Here is a 16,647-nt window from a genome sequence, read left to right as displayed (position 1 = left end):
GGTCCACAACTATAAGAAGAAATAGCAGACCTCACGACAGAACACGCGAGGTGGAGCCTGCCAGGATACGGAAGGGACACAGAGGAGGAAGGAGGCCAGGAGCAACTCGGAGATGCCAAGAAGAACGCAGGCCCAGCTCACCTCATCACCTCAATATAGCCCTTGGCGGCAGCCACATGCAGGGCGGAGGCCCCGGTGCGGGGGTGCCGGGCCTCTGGCATGGCACCCCCATTCAGCCAACACCTCGTGTCATGGAGCAGCAATTCTTCCTCAGCCCGCTTGGCTGCCTCCACATCCACACCTGGGGGGATAAGAGGTAAGAGGTAGGACTAACACAGGATGTCAGGAAACAAGCTACAGCCCTGGCCAGCCACAGCTTGGCCCTGTGACTTGTGCAGTCTCTTTCTCACGCTGTTCCCTGCTGAGACTCAGGAGACCTGAACTAACCAAATGTTTCCCAACTGTGCTCTCTGCAGGTGTGGGTCCCACCAAGGGTCTTTGAGACGCAGATTAAGGTCAGGAGAATGGAAATCATGTCTTTCCCATATCAGCTGATGAGCCATCTTTACTTTTTAAAATATAAGACCTGCCAGGTGTGGCGGAGCATGTCTTTAATCCCAGTGCTCAGGAGGGAGAGGCAGGCAGATCTCTGAGAGTTCAAGTCCAGCCTGGTCTACATAGTGAGTTCTAGGCCAGCTGGGGCTACAGGGAGATCTTGTCTCAAAAAGACCAAAAAAAAAAAAAAAAATACCAAATAAATAAAAATATAAGACCTAAAGTTTCTAGCTGAATCTAGCTCTTAATGGCATCACCTTTTTTTTTTTTTTTGTCCTTTTGAGACAAGGTCTCTCCGCAGCCCCAAGCTGACCTGGAACTCACTATGTAGACCAGGCTGGACTTGAACTTACAGAGATCCTCCCGCCTCTGCCTCTCAAGTGCTGGGATTAAAGTTGTGCACCACTATGCCCAGCTCTGTTTTTTTTTAATATTTATTATTTTTATTTTATGTGTATGTGTGTATTGCCTGCGTGTAGGTAAGTGCACCCATGTCATACAATGCCCGAGGAGGACAGAAGAGGCTGTCGTATCCTTTGGAACTGGAGTTACAGACAGCTGTTAGCTGCCATGTGGGTGCTGGGATTCGAACCCTGGTCTTCTGCAAGAACAGCCAGTGTTCTTAACTGCTGAGCCATCTCTCCAGCCCATTTTGATCTTTTTTTTTAAGATTTTTTATTATGTCTATGGAGTGGGGTATGTGCACATGAGTGCAGGTGCCCATGAAGGCCAAAAGAGGGTGTCCCATGCCCTGGAGATTGAGTTACAGGTGGTCACCTAAAGTGCATGCTTCAAACCAAATTTGGGTCCTCTGCAAGGGCTCTTAATCTCCTGAGATAGCTCTCTAGCCTCTTGTGGGTTTTGGGGGGTGGGTTTTTTTTTTTTTTTGTCTTTTTTTGAGACAGGGTCTTCTTGTAGCTCCAGCTGACCTGGAACTCACTATGTAGACTAGGCTGGCCTCAAACTCAGAGATCCACCTGCCTCTGCCTCCTGAATGCTGGGACTAAAGGCATGCGCCACAACGCCCGGTTGGTTTTTCTTTTTAAAGATTAGTTTTATTTTATGTGCATGAGTGTTTGCCTGCATGTACGTATGTGTACCACACGCATGTAGTGCAGAGGTCATAAGAAGGTGATGATAGATCCCCTGGAACTAGAAGTTTTTTCCAGACTTTGAAATTCCATATTTCTGTATTTTACTTTTACAACACATTTAGGTTTCCCCAAGTGCGGTGGCGTGCACCTTTAATCCCATCTCTCAGGAGGCAGAGGCAGGTGGATCTCTGTGAGATTGAGGCCACCCTGGTTCACATTGTGACTTTCAGGTGGGTTGTGACTAGGGAGACCCTGTCAAAAAACAATCAACAAAAAGACAAAAAAATTTTTTTTCAGTTTAAAGTACTCAAGTAGCACCAGATGGCTGTGAGCCACTGTGTGGGTACTGAGAACCAAACCTAGATCCTTTGCAAGATCAGTCAGTGCTCTTAACTGCTGAGTCATCTCTCCAGCCCCCCCTTGAACCAGAGGTTCACTCTGCATCTCTGGCTGACCTAGAACTACGTAGCTCAGCTTAGCCTCAAACTCACAGAAATCTGCCTTTGCCTTCTGAGTGCTGAGGTTACGTGTTATTTGTACACCTGGCTCCAAAATGAATTTTGATACAAACATGCAGTCCTGGGCCAGGCAAGGTAGCTCACATTTACAATCTCAGCACTCAAGAGGCTTATGAGGATAGCCTCAAGTTCAAGGCCAGCCTGGGCTACACAGTGCCTTTCAGGCCAACTTAGGCTATACAGTGAGGCCCTGCCTCAAAAAGCCAAAGAGGAAAAAATAAATACAGCCAGGCAGCCTTGAAGCTGAAATCTTCCCTAATTCGACTGTTGCTACGAGTCCTCACTGAGATGGGAGGTCTTTCCTAAAGAACATTCCTTTTTTTCCAGGGAAGGTTATTATGTCCTGTTTTTACAGCTGTGAACCTTTTCACTTACTGAAGTGCCAGAGTCAAACGCTCCTATGCAAGAGCCACTAGCTATGTGGTCCTGAAACCAAGGAGTGTTGTAAATATCAAATATGTCTGGGGTTTCCGAGTATGGAACAATGGTGAGGGCACTCCTGAACACACACACACACACACACACACACACACACACACACACTTTATTCTTAAATTTTGTTATTATGCATGTGTGCACACATGTGCACCATGGCAGGTGTGTGCTCAGAAGACAACTCTCAGGAGTCAGTTCTTGCTTGCGAAGCAGGTCTCTTGTTTCTGCTGCTGCACTGAATTCTGGCCCGAGGGCTTCCCTCCAGGCTAGCTGACCCATGGTGTCTCCAGACAACTCCCATCTCCACCTCCCATCTCACCTTGGGAACGCAGGGATTACAGATGTGTCTCACCACATCCAGCTTTTCACATGGGTTCCAGGGACAGCAATCAGATCAGGCACTTGTAGTTATGATTGTACTCGCTCAGCCATCTTCCCAGCCCCTTTTTGCTGTTTTAAATGCACCCAATTTAATTTTTTTTAAGCGTCCCCTTTAGCTCAGAGTAGCCTCAAACTCATTAGCTGAGGAGGACCTTCAACTTCTGATCCTTCAGTCTCTTCTTCCCAAGTGCCAGAATTGCAGGTGTGAACCACCACCTCGTTTATGAGGTGCATGCCAGGCAACGCTCTACCAGCTGAGCCACATCCCCTGCCCCCAACTTGGAAATTTCAAAATCCACTGGACATCACCGGCAAAGCCCATCACTTGCCACCTGGCTTTAAAAACCAACACAAGGGTCAGGCACAGTGGTATATGCCTGTCGATTCCATCACATGGGAAGTGAAGCTCAGAGAATTGTCAGTTCACAGCCTGGGCTACAAAGGCTGCTTCAAAACACCAAGGGTTGGGGTACACTTCAGTGGCAGAATGCCTGCCTGGCAAGCACAAGGCCTTGGTTTCACATACACATATGTGTACACTATACACACTTCACTATACTCCCTCCAACTTCACTTACTCCCTCTTAGCCTAGGTGACCAAATGCTTCCCTAAACACGAGTACTGTAAACTTCTGCCATAAAGCTATCAATGGGATCCAAGAAACAATCCTGACAGTTGGTTACAGGTATTATCCTGCTTCAAGACCAGACCTGTCCAGACCCCAGCTGCAGTACAGCATTACCTGGTGGCAGCCAGGCCCTAAACTCCAGAGGGATCATCCTTAAGTTCTCCTGGCCTGGGAAGTGGGGAGTATTCCTGGGCAGTGGCAGAGATCCCAAAAATGTGTGTGTGGCTAGAATCCATCTGGACTGTAGTCATAGAGAACACAGTGAGGCAGGGGAGCTGGGGACCGCCCTCTTCCTCCGGACTTCTACTTCCTTAAAGGGAGCCACCTACAGTTGTGTCCTGTTGTGGCAGGGCAAGGGAAGGGTGGGGTTCACTTACTTTATTCAGCCACCAGTCAGTATTCCTGAGCATGTTCAGTCCTGCACACCCATCTGCAATTTGCCCTGTGCTTCCAATGTAGGCTGAGATCTGCTTTGCGAAACGCAGAGGTTTTTGGATTTTTTTTTTTTTTTTTTTTTTTTTTGGATGCGTTGTTTTTGGATGGCTGGGTTGGGTTTTTCTGTTACAGGGTCTCATGGCAAACGGAACCCAGAGCTTGCTAGGCAAATATTCTACCAATTGAGCTACATCACCAATTTCTGTAACTTAAAAAGGATCTATTTTTACTTTTTATTTATGTGTATGTGTATGCCATGTGTACATGGGTGCCTGCAGAAGCTAGAAGAGGGGCCAGAAAAGGATGTCTTTTTGAGACAGGGTCTCTCTGTAGCCCTAGCTATGTAGACCAGGTTAGCCTCAATCTCACAGAGATCTGCCTGCCTCTGCCTCCCAAGTGCTAAAAGTAAAGGTGTGTGCACCACCACGCCTGGCAAGCTAATTGCTTTGAAAAAATTTTATTTCGAGCAGTCTAATGTGGGTGCTGGGAACCAAACATGGGCCTTCTGCATTAGAAACACACGCTCTTAACCACTGAGCCACCTCTTCAGCCCCTCCATTTTCAAGTTTTATTTATTTTGTTTTTTTCAGACAAGCTCTCCCTGTAGCCCCAGCCAGCCTGGAACTCCCTATGTAGACCAGGCTGGTCTTCATCACAGAGATCCACCTGCCTCTGACTCCCACCACCTGACTCCCACCACTCCCTCCATTTTATAGCCTATTTTTATTTCATGCGTATGAGTGTATTTCCTACATGTGTGTAAACATACCTACATCATGCTATGCCACAGAGGTCAGAAAAAAAGTGTCAGATCCCCTGGAACTGGAGTTATATGCCATATGGGTGCTGGGATTCAAACCCAGGTCCTCTGCAAGAGCAGCCAGTGCTCTTAATCACTGAGTCATCTCTCCAGCTCCCCCTCTTCATTTTTTTAAAAATATTTATGTGTGTGCTGGGAGTAGTGATGCACGCCTTTATTCCCAGCACTCGGGGAAGAAGCAGGAAGATTTCTGTGAGACTGAAACCAGCCTGGTCTACACCATGATTTCCAGGCCTGGAGCTACAGAGGCCGTCTCAAGAAGACACACACACACAAAAAAAAGTGTGTGTGTCTGTGTGTGGGTGGGTGTGTATGTATGGGGGGGTGAGGGGGTGTGGGGGGTGTGTATGGGTGTGGGGTGTGTGTGTTCGTGTGTGTGTCCCCGTGTGTGTGTGTGTCTGTGGGTGTGTGGGGGTGTGTGTGTCCGTGTGTGTAGGTTCGAACGCCATGGCACTCATGTGGGAGTACAACTTTCCCGCTGTCTGTTCTCTCCTCCCACCTTGCTGAGATTCAACTGTTCTGCTTAGAGGAGCTTCTGGCGTTCCCCCCACGTCCTCCTCCACTTCCCATCTTGCCAAGGAGTGATTGGATTACAGATGGGGCCCGACATCTGGCTTTGCTACACAGAGTCCGGAGACTGAGCTCAGGTCACTCAGAAAGCACTTTTACCTGCTTACCCATCTTGCCCTGCCCCCCTTCGCTTTATTTCTGAGACGGGCTTGCTGACTGATGCAGCTAGCCTGTCTGGTCAGCAAGGCCCAGAGATCCTCTTGTCTCTGCACCCCCCACACACTGGGATTACAAGTGCTCACTGGGTTTCTATGTGTGCTGGGGATTCAAACTCAGGTCCTCAAGCTTATGTGGCTAGCACTCGACCCACTGAGCTACAATCCCAATCCTGAAAATGAAGGTTTTCGATTATATTTATCTGTTTGTTTGTTTGTTTGTTTCTTTATAGGGAGCAGGGAGGGAGGTCAGAGGACAACTTTTGGGAGTCAGTTCTCCCCTTCCACCATGTGGTTCCCAGGGAATAAACTCAGGTCATCAGGCTTGGCAGCAAGTACCTTTACCCGCTGAACCATCTCATCAGACCAAAAATGAAGCTTTAATGGCACCCAGCCACATCTGATTTTTCTCATCCTGTCCCTGGCTCATTTCCCTCTAGAGCAGCTGGTAAAGTCATTGAAACAGGGACAGTGTGCCCCGCAAGGCCTGAAATATGTACTGTCTAGCCCTCCACAGGAAAGGTCAGCTGACCCCTGCTGGGATCACTCTTTATACATAAGGGCCTCATCCACTCTGACAAAGACACAAACTTCTCAGCACTACAAGCAATAAATACTGCAGCAAGCATCCTGTCCACTCAAGCTACCTAGGAGTACAACGGCTAGAACACTTTGCACAAGGGCCTGGGGCTGCATAGGAAGGAGACTTGTAAAGTGCTTTGGGGAAAGGTGAAGCAGTGGCACATCCAGGACAAGCTGGGGCCCTGGGGTCCTGTTCTAGCCACAACCAACGGTGTCCAACCATTACCTGAAGTGCCTGCAGCGCCCCCGCCCCCAGGGCAGGAACAAGCTTTTCTGTTGCTCTAACCTCGCCTGCACTTGGGACCACCAGTCAACTGTGACTGTCCCTGGGTGTCACAGCCCATCATCTATCCATCCTGGATGTGACACTGCTTCACCTTTCCCCAAAGCACTTTATAAGCCTCCTTCCTATGCAGCCCCAGGCCCCTGTGCAAAGTGGCAGGGGGACACAGGACAACCACCACGACTGCTTGCCTGGGGCCTGACCCTGCAACCCAGGCTGTGCAGAACTGCTAGGAGCTGCCAGCACCCACTCTTCCTCCTTCAGTAACCACATCCTGACTTTCCTCCCCACATGGCTCAAATATGACTCTGTTCACAGGCGGGTCGAAGGGTGACCTTACCCCCAACCCCGAACATACAGCGTAGGCTTCAGAGCTAGTATTAGTCCATGTGTCACACTGAGCATCAGACAGGGGACTGTGGCTCAGATGGAAAGGATGGGAGTTCTTTGTTCCAGGTGGCATCAGCCTGCACTGCTAGGAGCCAAGCTAAGCACCCCACCGAGAGATGGATCCCAGAATGAGGTCCAGGCAGAGTTCAGCAGGGATGGAGAGCTACTCTGAACTTTGTGTGTGCCTCTGGATCAAAGCAAGCCAGAAGCCAACACAAAGGTCCAATAACATAAGCCCATATGCTATTTTAATAACAGAACTATGGTGAGCCGGCACATACTTGGAATCCCCAGCTCAAGCAGCCAAGGCAGGAACATCTCATGTTAGAGACCAGCCTAGGCTACAAGATACTTTCTCAAAAGAAAATTAGGGTAAAATTAACAACAGCATATTTACCATCTTCAACTGTTTTCTGGAGACAAGGGTCTCCCTGTGTAGCCTAGGCTGGCCTCAAAGTAGCCATCCTCCTGCCTCCACCCCCTCCCCCGAGTGTAAGGATTACAGGCATAAGCCATCACACCCAGCCATCTTACAGACTTTGTGGCATACAGCTTGGTAGCATTTAGTATCCATCTCTAACTTTTGCATCTTACAAGACTGACGTTCTTGGGGCTGATAAATAGCTCAGTTGGCAAAGTGCTTTCCACACAAGCATGGAGACCTGAGTTCAATCACCAGCACCCACATACAAAGGCAGGCATGGTAGTATACCTGTAACCCCAACCCTGGGGAGATGGAGACAGGAGGTTCCCTGGGGCTCACCTGGGGGGAGGGAGAGCAGCCTAGCCCAATCAGTGAGCCCTAAGTTAGTGAGGGACCCTGTCTCAAAAACCAAGGTGGATGGCTCCTGAGGAACGGCATTCAGTTGACTTCTGGCCTCCACATGCATACACATGGCACACACAGAGAGACACACTCCACACACATTAACAGCAACTCTCTATTCCATCTTAATTTTTATTACGTTTATTTACATGTACGTGCATGGCGCATGCCACAGCACATATGTGGAGGTCAGAGGACAATAGGACAATTTGTGGAAGTCGGTTCTCTGCTTCCACCAGGTGGGTCACAGGGATGGAACCCAGGTTGTCAGGAAGCACCTTTACCCACTGAGCCACCTCGCCAGCCCTGTGTTCACCTTCTTGCTAGCGTCCAGCATCCACCATTCCAGAAGCCGTGTGCATTTGCTCAGCTCTATAATTTTGATTACTCTGGGTATCACACATAAATGGAAGCCACGCACTTGACTTTGTGGAACTGGTTATGACATCATTTGGCATGATGTACTCAAGGTTCATCCATGTCACATATGTCTGTTTCCTTCCTTAAGAATGGATAGTACTGAATTATATTTATAGACTACGTGGACTTTTGGGTCATTTCTATACCTGGACTACTGTCTCTCCTGGGTGCTGGGGATGGAACTCACATACTAGGCAACTGCCACATGCTGACACCAAGCCACATGCCAGCCCTAGGCTACTGTAAATATGCGTGTACACAGCATGTACTCCCCTTCTTGGCCCATCAGGCTGGAATGGGTTTCTGGTACTTGGAAAGAGCACAGCCTAATTCCACACTAAGCCACTGGACAAGCCAGGGTAGACAAGAAGCAGGTTGCAGCCCAGGATGAAGGGCAAGACAGCCCTTCCCACTGACCAGCAGACCAGAGAGGAAGGCAGGGACCAAGAAAGGGGTGGCCATCTGGGACACACTGCAATGGCAATCCGGATGCCCAGCGCCCTGGGGACTCTACATGTCCTCGCTGTGTGTCCACAGGAGCTGGAAGGACCTGACCACCCTGCAGTGGTCCTGGGGACCAGACCCTCATCCCCAGCCCATGCTTCTCGAGAAGTGAAGTACCGTGCAGGCTGTGAGCACTGGCCTTGAGTTTCCCAGAAGCGTCCATCCCAGTCATGAAGCCAAGCATCTCTCCAGCAGGGCCCCAGTTCTTTGTTCCTGGCCGATCCCATAAGCCCACAGCCCCCATCTTCGCCCCCTTCCTCAGCCTCCTCAGCCCACAGAAGGGGAGCACAAGGGCTCTGAGAAGTTGAGTCTGGCTACAGCAACTGCTATAAAAAACACAAGAAAAGTCATGGATCATGTGGTCCATTCTCATGCCCTCCACACCTGAGGATCCCAGTGGCGACCCAAAGAAGTGCTTCAAGGATCACCCTGTAGCCAACTTTTCCAGTGCCCAGCACCATAAAACAGAAACAGAAACAGGTGTGGTGGCTCACTACTGGAACCCCAGCACTCGGGAAGCAGGAGGCTCTCAAGCTGGAGACCACACTGGACTGCAGTGTGTTCCAGGACAGCCTGGGACAACAAATAAAGAATAGCGTAGGTCTGAGACATGCAACACTTGTTCTGTCTAGGTGCTGGGGATTAACCCTGGGACGATGTACAAGCTCAGCAAGCACTCTACTTACTGAATTACATCTCCAGTCCCCAACCCTCTTTTTTCTTTTTTCACATTCCGAGACAAGGTCTCACTAAGTTGCCCAAGCTGGGTTTGAACTTGCTCTGTAGCTCAGGCGGCCTCAAATTCATAAATGATCAGGTCTCATCAGGGCTGAATCATCTAGTCAAGAGAACACCCTGGGGGCTGGAGAGATGGGTCAGCAGTTACTGGCTGCTCTTGCAGAGGACCCAGGTTCGGTTCCCAGCACCCACATGGAAGCTAACAACAGTCCGTAACTCCAGTTCTGGGGGGTCCAACGCCCTTTCTGGCCTCCATGGGCACTGCACATACAGGTGCACTTACATACATTCAGGAAAGACACTCACACACATAAAACAAAAATAGAGACAAAGCACCCTGGTCTCAGCTGAGAAACACTCTGTATCAGCATGGATGGAAGGCAGGCTGAAATGTCCTCACCCCAACTCTCAAGCTCCAGGGGGGGAGAGGCCCGGTCATAGCAGAAGCAGCAGCTACAGTGTGGCGTGGAAGCCCAAAGCCTGAAGCTGCAGCCCTTGCAGGGGGTGCGTTGAGGGAGGTACTTCCCCACCATCTGGGGCAGTTACAAGGCCGTAGCAACATAGTCTCAAAGTAGCTCAGGAATGGAAGGGAGGAGGCAGGAGGAAGGCAGTGTATTGGTGCCTGTGTGAAACAAGGAGGAAGGTTCCAACAGAAAGATAAAGACCATGGGATTCCGTGCCTGTGAAATGCCCAAAACAGACAAAGCAGCAAGGAGAGAAGGCATTTAGGGTTGTCTAGAACTGGCAGAGGGGAAGGGGTTGAGAGCTACAGGATTTCTTTGGGGGTGATTTTTTTTTTTAATGTTTTGAAATCAATGTGGGGTTGATTACACAACTCTGTGGGCCACAGCACAACCACTGAGCTGTGTGCTTTAAATGGGTAAACTGCTGGGGGTGTGAACGCTATCCCCAAGCACTGCTTTTAAAGACGACGGGTGGACCAGTGAGCTGGCTTGGCACATAAAGGCGCTTGCCACCAAGCCTGGCAAACCTGAGCTGGATCCTGGGACCCACATGGTAGAGAGAACTGAGCCCCCCACAACTTGTCTTCTGGACTCCACAAACCCACTGTGGCAAGCGCAAATGCGCACACACCCTCCCCCAAATAAATGTAAGTTAAAAAACATTTTTTAAATAACTGGCTGGGGAGATGGCTCAGCAGGTCAAAGTGCTTGCCATGCAAACCTGACAATCTGAGTTCTGTCCCCGGAACGCACGTAAAAACGCCGGATGAGGTGGAGTGCTGGCGGCAGCAGGAACAAGGGAGCCTGTCTCAACAAGGTGGAAGGAAGGGCTGTCCTGACCTCCACACCTGCACCCACACCCACACACACCCTTTAAAGAAAACCCCCTGGTGAAGCTGCTCTCATGGTGGTAAACACTTATCCTAGCACCCAGGAGGCAAAGGCAGAAGAACTGCCGTAAGTTCAAGGCTAGCCTGCACATAGCGAGCTCCAGGCCAATCAAGGCTACATAGCCAGACCCTGTCTCAAAAAATAAACAAAACTTCAGCTGAATCTCGGGCAAGATTCTATGGTAGATGGTGGATTTGGGCGACTTTTCTCTAAGTCTGAAGTTTTACCAAAATGAAATCGGGAAAGGGGAAGGGAGAGGCCAGCTTCGCCACTGTAACCCTGAGAGCCTCCTGACCTCTGCCCTCTGCCTCCTGTGCCCACTGGCTACAGCATCCCCTGTGGCTTCCAACCACCTGATATTCAACATGCCAACACTGACCTTGGCCTCTCTGTCCATGGTGGCAACATGCAAGGCCAGAGGAGCCCAAGACCCAAGGCCTCCCAGCATCTGCCCATCCTCATCCTCCATCCTCTCACCTCCTACCTGGGCTCCCACTGGGTATGGTGCTCACACCCTGCTTTACTAAGGACCCGTAAGCCTGCCAAGGCCAAAGTGCCAACCAAGCTCACAAAGTCAGGTTTCAGAAGCCACACTGGAAAACCAGAGCTCCACCAGACTCTGGAGAGCCAGCCAAGCTGTACCACACCCAACTGGCTCCCAAACCCTTCCCTTCTAGGCCCTGCGCTGGAAAGCCAAGACTCACCCAGCTACACAGCAACTAATTCGGGATTTCGCTTTGTTGAAGACAGGGTCTCATGTAGCCCAGGCTGGCCTTGAATCTCTTATGTAGCAGAGGCTGACCTTAAACTCCTCCTCTTCCTGCTTTCACCTCCTAAGTGCTGGGATTACTGCGCATCCCATGGCGCTGGACTTCTATACTGGCTTTTTAGGCAGACAGTAGGATGTCAAGGCCCTGTGAGAACCTATTAGGAATGCAGCCTTCCTAGGAAAATGAACATGCCGGATGGAAATTCAAGGGCTTCTCGGCCTTCACTGCTCAGACTTCACTGAAGGAAAACCTGGGGCACAGGGGCCCTCAGAACTCAGTAGAGAGACCAAACCTAAAATCCGCCGCCTGTTCCCACTCCCTCCAGACACGTAGCAGGGTCCCACCATCCTGCTGCTGCCTTCTAGAAAAGCTCTTGCTCAGTATTGCAATTCCTCAGTTACTCAGGGCTGTGCAGTGGCAAACAGCAAACACCTCTATAGAAGCCTCTGCCTTTTTTTCTTTGCTTTTTTTTTTTGAGACAGGGTCGCCCTGTAGCCCTGGCTGGCCTGGAACTCACTATGTAGATCAAGCTGGCCTTGAACTCACAGAGATCCACCTGCTTCTGCCTCCCAAGGGCTAGGATTACAGGGGTGCACCAGCCTGTGCTCTTACTCTGTGCCCAGTGGTACCACAAGAGCTTATCCAATCACTTCACTAAAGTCCCCAGGGCACAGGTCCCTTTCTAAACCTACTTCCCAGGGAAGAAACTTAGGCACAGAGAGAGTAACAGCATCCAAGGAAGTGGGCTGGAACTCTGAGCCCAGGCTTCCAGATTCCAAAGCTCTTAACCCCAGAGGCCCACCTCGGCGGGCGATCTCTGCCTTCAGCAGCCCCTCCATGGCATCTGACTCGGCCAGGTCCAGGGGCAGGTCCCCGTCACTGTTGACAGCAGCGATGTTGGCCCCATGGCTCAGGAGGTACCTGGGGGCAGGGGAAGGTCAGGACTGCCAGGCCTGGCCCCGGCACCCAGCCCAGACCCTGCCTGTCCACCCCTCACCTCACCTGGCAATGTCCAGGTACCCACAGGAGGCGGCCACGTGCAGAGGCGTCCAGCCTTCATTGTCTGCCTGGTTCACAGTGGCACCCTGCTCCACCAGGAAACGCACCACCTCCAGGTTCTCATCGATGCAGGCCTAAGGGAGAGGGCAAACCCCACCACTGAGCACCTTGTTCAGTCAGCAAGGAAACTCCCAAAAAGCTCCATGAAGCAGACCCAGGGGCCCAGGGTCAGTGAGGACTGCAGAAACCAATGCAAACGGCTTCTAGCACAGGTCCCAGTGCCCCGCCAGCCACCAGCTGTTTAAGACAGCCCCAGCTTAGGTCACCTGAGCATCTGGAGCTCTCTGGATACCAGGAGCAGATGCCAGAAGCCGGAAGATAGGAGTAGAGAGGGTAGGGATGGGGCCACCACAGAATACTTTCTGTGAGATGGAGTGTAACCCATAGTCACCACCTCCAGAATGAGGAAAGAGAGGAGCCCCAGAGCCCATTCAGCTCTCCTGAAGGGGCAGGGTACCTTGAGCAGGCACATTCCAGGAGCCAACTCCTGAGGGGAGCCCGGGACCAGAAAGGACTGATAAAATCCACATCCAGACTGGGTAGTGACAGACACTTGCCTAGGGTCTAGAGCACAATTCCCAAAGGAGAGGAGTGGGCTGTGCTCCTTGTGCCTGGGAATCCAAGTGGACCAAGCTCCTGTTGTGGAGGGCCTACTGCACACACAAGTTTTCTCGGAATATCTTTTCCAACACTCCTGCCCTTAGAACTGAAAGCTCGGGGTGATGAGGCCTCACCAAGTCATAATGGCACCCAGGGCCACAGGAAAGTTAGTCCCAGGTCCTCAGACACTGGCTGGGCACTGGAACATGAACTGAGTCTGTGAGGGTGGTGGGTCTGGACTCCTGGGTCCTCAGGAAAATTAACCCCCCAATCTCCTCACTTCTTCAAAGCCATCCATCTGGAAAAGGGGGGAGGAAGCTACAAGGGCCAAGAGCATGAAGTCATGGAAATTCAGGCTGCGAGAGGGGGGCCACACGTGCCCTGGGAACGGGATGAACTCTGGGCTCCGTTTATTTCCACCCTGTTGTCATGGAGATGGGGGGGCAAGGAGGCAGATGGGCCTTTCCCTTTCAAGGACCTGGCTGGGCACAAGCATCCATGTGAAAGATGCCTGAGGCCAGGGCACCAGGGACCCAGAATCCAGGCCCAGCTCCTCCTCCCTCAGACCTAGGACTCTAGGCCTCAGCCATCCTGACTCCAGACCTCCTCCCTCAGACCCAGATGCCTGGGCCTCCAATCTTTCCCCTGTTCAAACCTAGGAATCTTGGCTCCTAGCCCCTCCTACTCCAGACCCAACTCATAGCCATTATTGGACAAGGCGGTTTGGGGGTGGAGGAAGGAGTGCCTCCCATCCTGCTGAGGTAGAGACTGAGGCCTGGCTCAGGAAACACACAGCAGGAGAGGAGGATGTAGAGCTGGGAACACAGCCCCAGGTGAAGAAATCAGCTAAGACTAAAAGTCGAAAGGCAGGGTGACCACCTGTCCCTATTTTCCTGGGGCTGAGAACTTCCCTGGCTCCAGGGCCTTTCATTACTAAATCCTGGGCAGAACCAGACAAATGGCATAAGGCTGTGACGCTACACTCAGACCCACTCCAAACCCTAGCACCCGGCTCGAAGGCCCTGTAAGCCGACGCAGGTCCCTAACGGTCCCTGAATTGGACGGCCCAGTCTTTCAAACTTCCTGTAAAGTCCTGGAGAATGAGTTCACCAAGATCTCCCCAAGGTGGGGGGAGGCAGGCCAGGTCCTGCCAGGGAAGGTGGTCTAGCAGACAGAAGCAGATACAGCCTGAAGGAAAGGCTTGAGAGGGCCAGGGCCTGGGTGCTGGAGGAGGCAGAGAGGCACAGCAGTGGGAACTGCTCTCTGGGACTAGACAAAGATGCTGAAACCCAGAGAGGGACATCAGGGAAACAGTAGCCTGATTAGGCAAAAGAAAATATCCCAAAGGCTGGGCGTGGTGGCACAGGCCTATAGTCCCAGCACTGGGGAGGCAGAGGCAGGCGATCTCTGTGAGTTCAAGGCCAGCCTGGTCTACATAGGGAGTTCCAGGACAGCTGGGGCTACAAGGAGACCCTGTCTCAAAAAGACAAAAAGAAAAAGAAAATATCCCAGACAACACTGGGGCAGCAAATTCACAATATACCCAGTGCAGCAGGCCCCAAGAAGGGAATTTTCCACACCCAACACCTCCCCCCCAACCGTGCTGGGAGCAACTGCTGGTCCCATTTTACAGGTAAGAAAACTAAATCGCAGACTGAAAAGATACTTGGGGGTCAGGGAATGGACAGACAAGCTGAGATGAGATCAGACAGACTGATTTTTTTTTTTTTTTAATTTGACAGGGTCTCAAGTAGCCCAGGCTGACCTCACATTCAAGTGTGTGTGGCTTAAGATGACAATGAACCTCTCCCCTCTACCTTCCAGCACCACCATACCTGGCTTACTCAGTGCAAGGAATACAGCCTAAGGGTTCCTGCACTCTGAGCACTCTACCAGCTGTGCTATATCCCCAGCTCAGGGCAGACTGATTCGGATTGTCTTTTGTCATCCTGGGTATCTGAAAACCAGGCCTGTCAAATATCCTAGAGCTCCTCCCCTTGTTCCCCACCTCCATAGGCAGTCAAGCTTTCCTCCCAGGGTCCTCCCTGTTTCCCAACTCCAGAGATCCTAGCAAGGAAAAGAGGGGGAGGGAACCCCAGGAGATGGGGTGTATTCATGAAAGTGCCCACCAGGAGATGGGACACTGAGCCAACCCTGGAGGGAGAATGGTAGGAATGGAGGCTCTTGTGCGGCTAACCTTATCCGACTGCTGGCACCAACTGCAGGATGAGAGATGAAAGCATTAAGACTCAGAAAGAATCCAGCGCCCTGCACCAGGTCAGCCCCTCACCAGCCCTGCATCTGCATCACCTCAGGCATCCTCCCTACACCCCATCCCCCGGCCCTGGCCACTTCCCTGGACCAAGGGTGCCTCACTATGGGGCACAGGATCGCTGGAAACAGCAATCAGGGTGTCTTAAAGGGTACCTGGCTTTGGTCGAGTAGGTTCGAAAATCCCGTGGGAGGTGACAGAGTGGAAAGCTAAGACGCATGAACAGTTTATGAGTGTGAGGCTGCCCAAATAAAGACTAAGAGGTGACCCAAGAGTTGAAGTGGCCATATCTATAATCCTAGCAATCAGGGCGCTGAGGCAGGAGGATCACCCAAGTTCCTAGTGGACTGGAGCGACATAGGAAGACCTTGTTTTAAAAAAAAAAAAAAAAAAAAAAAAAAAAAAAAAAAAAAAAAAAAAGATGGAGAGAGAAGGAGAGAAGTACTCCAAGAGGACTTGGAAGAGGGAATTTTCCATACGGGCAAATGCTGAGAGGTTCATCTAAGAGGTGGCAAGGTCCCCGAAAGTGAGTAAGTAAAACGAGTGAGTGCCTTGGGGGTGGGGAACGACCGAGAGGGAGCCCGGGATGACCCAACAGAGGAAGTGTCATTTCAAGGAAACAGAGTGACACGCAGTCTGGAAGGAAGGGGCTCAGGAAAAACCATCCAGAGACAGCGACAGACTGCACCGGTCACAGGAAAAGGAGTGTGGCACGAGGTGGAAGCTCAGAGAAGCCGCCCTGAAAGCACCTGGGTGCAGCACCAAGGCAGGACTGCAAGAGCAAGACGTGTCAGGCCTAGGGCAGAAAACAGTATCTGCCTGGAAAGGAGAAACTGGGCCAGCGTAGGCACGGACGTGAGTAGAGCTGCAAACGGTGCAGGGAAAGGAGGTAACCGCATACACGCTACAGCAGGGGTGGCACAGGCCGGTCAATGAGTGAAAAGAGCTGGGGATGGTCAGCGGCGCCCTCGGTCCAGGGAGGTGGCCAGGGTCGGGAATGGGGTGGCGGGAAGATGCCCGCGGTGGCGCACACGCAGAGCGAGGGACTGACCTGGTGCAGGGCGCTGATGCCGTCCGCGTTGGTGGAGTCTAGCACGGCGAGGGCGGGCGGCGGGGCGGCTGGGTCAAGCTCGGCGCCAGGGCCGGGGTCGGCCGCGCGCAGCATCAGGCGAGCTTCATCCAGGTCCCCGCCCGCGCAGGCCGCCAGGAACTCGGCGGCGCGCTCGAAGCGGACGGTGCGGGCGCGCCGCTCCCCG

General features: G+C 51.8%; 1 protein-coding gene across 4 annotated transcripts in view; it reads right to left on the bottom strand.

Annotated features, from left to right (window-relative positions):
- Nucleotides 1-16,647, bottom strand: part of Ppp1r12c (protein phosphatase 1 regulatory subunit 12C) — a 28,219-nt gene that overhangs the window by 11,315 nt on the left and 257 nt on the right. For all 4 annotated transcript variants that reach the window (XM_017801543.2, XM_008846677.3, XM_029570165.1 and 1 more), the window contains exons 1-4: nt 16,443-16,647; nt 12,463-12,593; nt 12,263-12,381; nt 142-301 (exon numbers count right to left, since the gene is read on the bottom strand). The exon at nt 16,443-16,647 is cut by the window's right edge. In XM_017801543.2, the coding sequence (XP_017657032.1) occupies nt 142-301; nt 12,263-12,381; nt 12,463-12,593; nt 16,443-16,647 (615 nt within the window). The remainder of the gene's footprint in view (nt 1-141; nt 302-12,262; nt 12,382-12,462; nt 12,594-16,442) is intronic.

This window comes from Nannospalax galili, unplaced genomic scaffold, assembly GCF_000622305.1.
Source record: "Nannospalax galili isolate Female #2095 unplaced genomic scaffold, S.galili_v1.0 scaffold842, whole genome shotgun sequence".
NCBI lineage: Eukaryota > Metazoa > Chordata > Mammalia > Rodentia > Spalacidae > Nannospalax > Nannospalax galili.
Note: the sequence above shows the minus strand (reverse complement) of the source record. Positions and strands in the feature narration are given on the sequence as shown.